The sequence below is a fragment of the Olea europaea genome, chromosome 14 (genome assembly GCF_002742605.1).
Source record: "Olea europaea var. sylvestris chromosome 14, O_europaea_v1, whole genome shotgun sequence".
Classification (NCBI taxonomy): Eukaryota; Viridiplantae; Streptophyta; class Magnoliopsida; order Lamiales; family Oleaceae; genus Olea; species Olea europaea.
In genome coordinates this window covers 10,673,680-10,682,182 of record NC_036250.1, presented here as the reverse complement: position 1 = coordinate 10,682,182, position 8,503 = coordinate 10,673,680, and the positions used below count along the sequence as shown (strand labels likewise).

General features: G+C 34.7%; 2 protein-coding genes across 3 annotated transcripts; both read right to left on the bottom strand.

The window, feature by feature from the left end:
• Nucleotides 1-232: 232 nt before the first annotated feature.
• On the bottom strand, nucleotides 233-3,666 carry LOC111409135 (G-type lectin S-receptor-like serine/threonine-protein kinase At1g11330). Of its 2 annotated transcripts, none has more exons than XM_023039095.1 (7): nucleotides 2,267-3,666; nucleotides 2,068-2,175; nucleotides 1,768-1,970; nucleotides 1,476-1,686; nucleotides 1,148-1,391; nucleotides 856-1,006; nucleotides 233-773 (listed from the first exon to the last, which is right to left on the bottom strand). In XM_023039095.1, exons 1-7 carry the CDS (start codon nucleotides 3,588-3,590, stop codon nucleotides 474-476), a joined length of 2,541 nt encoding a protein of 846 aa, XP_022894863.1. In that variant the 5' UTR covers nucleotides 3,591-3,666; the 3' UTR covers nucleotides 233-473. The 2 variants fall into 2 exon arrangements, with proteins under 2 accessions (XP_022894863.1, XP_022894862.1); XM_023039094.1 differs by having other exon boundaries at nucleotides 1,768-1,973; nucleotides 2,267-3,661.
• Nucleotides 3,667-7,861: 4,195 nt separating this feature from the next.
• LOC111409499 (G-type lectin S-receptor-like serine/threonine-protein kinase SD1-13) lies at nucleotides 7,862-8,503 on the bottom strand (the record flags this gene model as incomplete). Its single annotated transcript, XM_023039545.1, has 2 exons — nucleotides 7,862-8,290; nucleotides 8,369-8,503. Coding segments are annotated over 2 exons (447 nt in total), but the record flags the coding sequence as incomplete, so codon positions are not given.

The following is an 8,503-nucleotide window of genomic DNA, read 5'->3' as shown; positions in this document are numbered from 1 at the left end:
GGCACCATAAACTTTAAAATGTGAATTTTCTAATTGTCTGATTTACAGTTAGTTGGACTAGTTAAATTTATTTGGAGGTTAGATCATCTTCTTTCAAAGTTTGTATTTTATGCTTTATTTTCATCAACATTAAATATGATATACCATTATGGTGATTGGATAACAAAAGTGAACAATTTGGATGAAAAATATATATTCAATCTGAATTCGATGAACACTGAATTAGTCTTCTGTAGAATGCAAGTAACCTCATCTCAATTTCATATATAATTGGAAGATATATTTTTCACACTAAATTGATATTCTGTAAAATGCAAGTAACCCGTCTCAATCTCATATAATTGGACGAACATAACTCATGATTATTGCACATAAACAATCTAATTTCAACAAACTATTATATGTAGCATATGGAAATAGAAAACTTAGGTAACTTTGAGGATTTATTAAAACAGTGCGAAAGAAGTCCGAAATCATCGTCCATCAAGCATTGTAATAGTGACATCGTTAATGGAGACTCCCATCCCGGAAGAGGTGACATGAGAACGGTTCCACTTCTCAGCAAAAATCGGTTGCTCCGGCACAGGCAAATCGACAATTTCTCGACTGAGCATTGCAAGAACAGTCGAAATTGTAGGCCGGCTATTAGGGAATTCTTGTATGCACAATAGTGCAATGTGAATGCACCTCACCATCTCTCCCTGGAATTCGGCTTTGTATATTGTTTGATCTATGAAGGTTGGACCGTTGTCTTCATTCCATAATTTCCATGCCTAATACAAATTATCATATATAAGATCCTATGGAATGTTTGAAAACTCAAATAGAAATAAGGAAGATTACGAAGTGGCTTACCCAACCCAAAAGACTTAATGACCATTCATGATTGTAGAAGTTGGTGTTCTTTTTCCCACTCACGATTTCTAACATCAAAACGCCAAAACTATAGACGTCAGATTTTTCAGAAAATCTTCCTTCCATTGCATATTCTGGCGCCATGTATCCGCTGCAACATATGATAAATTCATATACGTTTGAATCATCGAATATTGAAAACGAATGGCATGTTCACAGTATTATTTAAATACTGCATACCAAACATGCTTTTAAGGGGAAAAATACTTTCGTCAATTCAACAATTGCTTACTATGTTCCTACGACTCTTCCAGTGTTGGCTTGATCTTGGTTGCCTCCAAATATTCTTGCCATTCCAAAGTCTGAAATCTTTGGATTATAGTCCTCATCCAGCAACACGTTACTTGGTTTCAAATCTCTATGGATTATCTTCAATATAGAATCCCTGTGAAGATAGAGAAGGCCTCGCCCAATACCTTCAATGATACTAAAACGTTTCTTCCAATCGAGAATCTTCTGTGATGGATGTGAAGGATCTACATGATTAAAATTAAATTATAAAAGTTTAGTAGTAGAAGACACTTTGAAAGGACAGAAAATAGAGTTGATTTTCAACTAACCAAACAGAAACACGTCTAAGCTTTTATTAGGCATGTACTCATAAATAAGAATTTTCTCTTCTTTCTCGACACAACATCCTAGTAATTTTACAAGATTTCGATGTTGGATTTTGGAAATCACATCCATTTCATTCATAAATTCTTCCATTCCTTGCCCAGATGCTGTTGAAAGCCTCTTCACTGCAATTTCTTTTCCATCTGCCAATTTACCCTGCGTACACGTTAACAGCAATTTCAGCACGAGAGCTATAAAAAATATGGTACTTGGCGCCCATGGTTACAAAAAGATTACCTTATAAACAGGACCAAAACCACCCTTTCCAAGCATATTGTCATCATGGAATTGGTCTGTGGCATTTGCAACAGTCTCGAACGTGAATAATGGAAATTCTTCAAGATTAACTTTATCCATATCATCTTTAATCACTATTCCAGCCGAATCTGACGGATACGTTTGCCTAGCTTCATACAACTTTGCATCTAATTTTCCTTTGGCTCCTGGTTCCACAAGGAAAATCAATATCTTTAACTGATAGATACATGTATACACATGTAAAGCCCAATATATTATACACTATTCATTCTGTGTTACCTTTTCGCCTAGCCATCAACCACCAATAACTGAAAATGCAAATCAAAATGGCAACCGAACCCGCAACTATTGGAATTATAATAATAAGCTTTTTGTCTTTGTGCCCATCTGAAAAAACCAGACATCAAATTACTAACCAAATAACGAGTTCATAAGCATTATATGGCAAGTTATCAAAGACAACAGAACTATTAAGTACCTAGTTCTGAAGAAGCTAGACGAATGTAAAGATCTTCACCAACGTTAGAAAATTGCTGTAGGTCAATCAGTTCTTGGCTCCAGAACATACAACCAAGATTCGTGTCGCGTGCATAGGCTATGCACGAACAATTCATCAAGCAGAGACTTCTACATTCCTCTACCGAGCTAGAGGGTCCCTGTTCAGCAAAATCCGGCACTTTCATAAATGGGAGCCTCAAGAATCCGTCTTCTTTGCCACCACCGCTTGTATTATTATTTCGATCACAAAGCAATGGTTTGCTCCGGACACATCCACCAGACCAGTTTCCTCTTCCCCATTCCTCGGAATTATTTGGTTCGAACCCTCTTAGACAAGAACAAATAGGCGAAGTCAGAGCATTGCAACTCCCAAATGGCCCGCAAGTCCCGTAAACATCACATTCTTGTTGAGGTGCCAACCATGTAATATCCCAGTTCTGCGTCTGACCATTCCACAACGTCTGAACCAAACTTCCCGTCGAATTCAACATAATTCTCATCAAGAATTTTCCCTCTGGCGCAGTGAAATAGAACGTTCCAGAAGAATCATTTACCACAGTGAATCCATCCAGGTAAACAGAATACATATCTTGCACACCAATTAGAATCTGCCCATTCCATGGACCACTTCGCCAGTGTGGACGATTCCCATTCCATGTATAAATTTGAGGAACACTCAGAGCTTGGAGACCCGCTGTGAAATTTCCAACTTCCGGATCCGTCGGGGTTTTCCATGAGGACACGACCACCTTATTACCTGTATTTATGTTATCAATTATCCTCAAAGTGGGCACAAAATTATTGGACGGATGTCCAAAACTCTCCCACAACGTACGCCCACTTGAATTATCTCGCAGAATAAGATTTCCAGTGCTCAAAAGCTGGGCACTGGCATTAACCGAAGAGGTCGTAACATTTGATGACCAAACTATCTCACTTTCTCCATTCATTAGTACGATATTTCCATCTCGTGATATCGTTATGCTGCCGGAAGAATCTGGAATTGGGTTGGCCCTGTTGGCAACCCATATCACCGTTGATTCAGAAACGCTGTAAAATACACCAAAGTAGCGGTTCTTGGTGGTATTATCAGGGGAAAAGAATCCCATTTTGAAAACGTTGCCTCTTGATGATATGGTGTCGGGGTCTTTTAGGACAAGATTTCTTGTAATACTGTCTGTTTCTGCACAAAATCCTAAACGAGGAAGACACAGTAGAATGAATAGGCACTGAAGAAGAAAAAGTTTAATGATATGGCTTCTGGACATGGTTAATTCAAAGAAATTTGTGGGAGAAAAGGCCATTATGTGAGAAGTTTGCTAATAAGTAAATAATAGCCAATGGTATTTGTTGGTAAAATCTATATTGATTCTCATTATATATAGCATCGAGGGAAATTGACGTCAACTCTCAGTCTTGCTTTCGACGCCGGGCCGGGGTGTGAAGAAATTACATTAAGAGCTATTTACATGCTTTTCTACAATTTCCCAAGATAGCTAAACAACACGCGTTCCATGGTGGGGCTACATTGGTGGGGTTACTCGATCGGAGTAGGGTAAGCAGATGAACAATACTATTTATATATCATCGTATTCTTTTGAAGATTGATGACGTGGCAAAAAATGAGTGAGAAAATTTAATTTTTTTTAGTCGATTAGTGAAAATTTGATTCGATCATATCTTGACATATCATCTGTTGGTAAACAACATGTACATGACCACAAGTAGCACAATTAGAGCTTGTTTGGGAGGAATTTTTTACCCCCAAAAATTGATTTTTTGACCGTTATTTCACTATTTCAACCGTAATTTTTGACTTCTTCTCTCATAAATGGACTTCAATTTTTTTCTAACGGTCAAAAAATCAATTCTCAAAATACCTCCCAAACGGGACCTAAATAATATTAGTTGTGTTTAATTTTTTCAAAATTGATCAAATTCTCACTTATTGATTGTCAAGTGTGGACTCCACCACCATTTTGCAGACTTTGTTTAAGACCATGACTAATTGAACGTATTGCTCTTTCCAAGAACTCTCAGCTTTGGGATCTAATTTGAAAATTTTATTATTTGGTCTTTTTTTATTCTTTTGTGTAATGCAGAGTTAGGGCCCGTTTGGTAGGAATTTTGAGAATTGATTTTTTGACCGTTAGAAAAAAAGTGGGGTCTACATGTGAGAAAAAAAGTCAAAAATTACGGCTTGAATAGTAAAATAACGATCAAAAAATCAATTTTTTGAGGCAAAAAATTCCTACCAAACGGGGCCTTAGTTGATTTACGAGTAAAGTAACTTCAACTTTCAATATTTAAATATTTATGAGTAAATTCGTTTCAACTTTCAGTATAAGACAATGATGTATTATTTTTAATAATTCAAAAAGAAAAAGACATTAGCCTTCAATTATTGACTTAAATAGTGGCTGGTTACAGTATAGTTTGTCGATTGATTAGATATATTTTATTTAAAAATTAGATGGATTGAAAAATTTGGTAAAAGAAAACGCGTATTCATATGGCAATAGCGCACATAGATTGAACTTATTCCAAGAAAAAAAACATAATTATCTCTAAGGGCTCGTTTGATAGTAAAGGTGGAAAAAATAAATTAATTTCATATAAGTTGGAAAAGAAAAGATCATCAAAATTATAAGAATTCGATTTCCATGGAATTGACCAAAAACATATATTTAAGTGTTTGTACCTTAGAATTCGAACTATATTTAATATTTTCACTTTCGTATCAAATAACCAAGGTAGAAAACGAATTTCTTAAACGTGACATTTTCCATGGAATGCAACACTATCAAACAGATCCTAATATTTTTAAATAATCAAAATAAATAATTATTAAAAAAATTGCCCATCTTTACAATGCACGTTTGCAGAATATTTGGGTAAAAATCATGATTAGTGACAAAATATGTTAATTATTTGAAGGTTGAGAATAACAATGTGATGAGAGAAAATTGAGGACATAAAAGCAAAAGTAAGCAAATATCGAAAACCTTTCTTTTTAATTAAAATGTGGTGCGTATATAAAAAATTGTTGTGGGAATATAAATACCCTTAAACTTTCTTCTTTAATTATGTTAGATATTGCATTAAACACATCATTACAAATATGTAATACTTTATTCTTTAATAATTTTCAAACCCAATCTTCTTGTGTTTATATAGCTTTCTAATGACCCGTTCCATTGGAATTCTACGAAGAACAATAATTCAAAGCTTTCATACAATGCGTACTACTTAGGCAATAGAAAGTGGCAAGTTGAGCAAGTTGAGAAATGAATTGATGACCCACTTATGTACTACTCTCCTGTTCAGTCGTCGCATGTCCCCTTATTAGTCAATAATTCCATTATTGATGGCTCACTCTCGATTTGTCCATTTTTGGGAAATGAATGGAATGAAAGAAGAAGTTTCATTTTCGATTTTTATTTATTTCAATGTCTTCTAGAAATGAAAATGCCTTCCTCATTTATCCTAAGACGATGTTTGATTGGACACATTTTTCATTTTCCACCAAAAATGTGGTGTTTGAGTGCTAATTTTTTTAGGGAATTCGATTTTCACATTTTCCCCCACGCATGTGCCTTTTCCTTGAAATGGTGGAAAACCGAATTCCCACCATTTTCCAATTTTTCTTTTTTCTTTTTTTTTTTTTTAAATTTTCCGCGATAAAAACAAAATCTATCAACAATTGTAGAATGGAAATTAAATGCATAGAATGGATATGCTCACAATTGAAGCCAAAATGTCAAAAAGGAGAAAAGTATGTCTGCTAACATCCCCTATAAATAGAATGTGCAGATTGAAAGTGATAAATGCGAAACACATAAATACATAGCGTAAACACAGAGAGTGAGTTGTGCAGATACATAGTGAGAGAAAATTGAATCGCCTTTGCCTAGGCAAATAAAATGTAGAAAGTGTATTGTATTTCTTTTCTTATTTTGTTGATATGCCCTTGTTTGAGCCCCATTTTCGCCTAAAAAATGTATTTTTAAATAGTGCAATGATTTGAAATGTGTGGTTACAAAATAAGGAAAAGTTTTGAATTTGGGTGTAATAATATTTTATTGAAGAACGTGTGATTAAAATAATGTCAAAATACTGCTTAAAAATGTATTTTTTTTTTTTTCCAAAGAATGGGATACAAACAAGGGCTATAGTGAATAATTGGTGTGTGTGGGTTTGTGGGTGTAAGTATGATTGCCAAACCACATAAATTCTTATGTTGTACTTGCATTAATTTGCCCCCTCTCGAAATCGAAATGAGATGCTTATGGGTTTTGGCAAATGATTTGTAAGATTATATCAAGCCTTGTAAAAAATTTAGTACTAAAATATAAGTGCAATCCTCCAAAACTTTAAGAACACAAGGAAAATATTGGATATAAATATAAATGTAAATCTGGGTTTTGATCTCTGACGTGGAAAAAGGATGAATTTCAAGTGTTTTCAATGCATCTTTGGCATGAATAATGATATCATATTTATAGGCCTCGATCATACACATGAAATGGTGCCAAAGCATGCAAGAAACTTCACCAAATTCAAACCCGCAATGGCCAAAAACGACCTCCAACAATCGGATTCTTTGTACCATGCGACCGTATGGAGTTCTTCCAAACTGGGATATAAGTCCCTGTTAGTGCCCATGCGATCGCATGGGCCAAACTCTTGGCCGTTTGGTTTTTTCAATTTCACTCCACTTAGTTTTTATTGAATGCTTAAACAACAATTCCCTACTTGTTCAAAATTTAATAAAATTCTCATATTCAAATCATACGATACTCATGCATAAAGATTATATATCTTTTCATTTAAATCTAATCATTGTGTAGTTCAAACAAAGTAAAGTTAAAATCAAAGACAGCGTAAAGTTTTGAACTAGTTATTCCATATGACAATTTATACCGGTAAGAACACACACACCAGTACCCAGGGCTGGTCCTATGATTATCGGGGCTTGAGACGAAATTCAAAAATTAGGCCCCCAAAATCAACGTAAATGCAAAATTCAGCGATATATTATATAACATATTGTTAACTTAAAATTTAAGATTAAAACAACAAACAAATATCTTAATCATCTCACAATTAATGAAAAAACTATTTTCCTTTTTCTTTTCCTTCTTTTAATATTAAAAATAATAATAAATAAATAAAACTTCGGACCAAAATAGGCCCTTTGTGATTTTGGGCTTGAGGCACAGGCCTGTGCTCAGGACCGGCCCTGCCAGCACCACTCCAAGAATTTTGGGTCCTTGTATCTCATCATTTGCCAAACTTTGAGACATTTCTAACATGGTCCCACTGAAAAGACTGCCTTTTTTACCCCTTATTGCAGTACTCATATCCAAGTTTTACCCAAATAAGCATTGAAAGAGTGCTTGGGAAGTGTACTCTTAAAATTTTGTAAAAATCTATGCCACATGCTGTATATAAATTCTATCAGTTCTCTTGCCTTCTGATACAATTTCACCATTTCTCATATAAATCAATGCACCCCATCACCAATTTTGTGTTTGAGGATGTCTTTCTTTCGAAGTTAGAAACTGATAGCAGATAGATCTACAGAAGAAATCTGTCTTCAATATATACAATTTCTCTATTGTTTGAACATAAAAGTTTTGTCCATATTACAAATGGAAAGATAAACAAAGAAATATTAACATAATGAAATTCATCGTCCTTCAAACATTGTGGTGATACTGACATTGTTGGAAGATCCCCTCGTATTCGTATGGTTTTGGGAAGAAGAAAAAGAACGCATCAAGTTCTGCATAAATGCAGGTTGCTCCGGCAAAGGCAGATCTATAATTTCACCACAAAGCATTGACAGAACAGTTGATATATTCGGTCTTTTAAAAGGGAATTCTTGAACACACAATAATCCAATATGTATGCATCTCAAAATCTCTTTTGAAAAACCTGGACTTGATATTCTTCCATCTATCAAAATCACTGCATTGTCTTCGTTCCACAGTTTCCATGCCTGAAAAAGATTAGGAGAAATTTTCATGATAGACAACAGTATCACTGAAGATTTTCATACCATTTGTAGTGTACTTACGTATCCTAAAAGGCTCAAAGAAGAGTCGTCATTGTAAAAGGTCGTGTTCCTTGTCCCACTTATGATTTCTAACACCAAAACTCCAAAACTAAATACATCAGATTTTTCTGAAAATTTTCCTCCCATTGCATATTC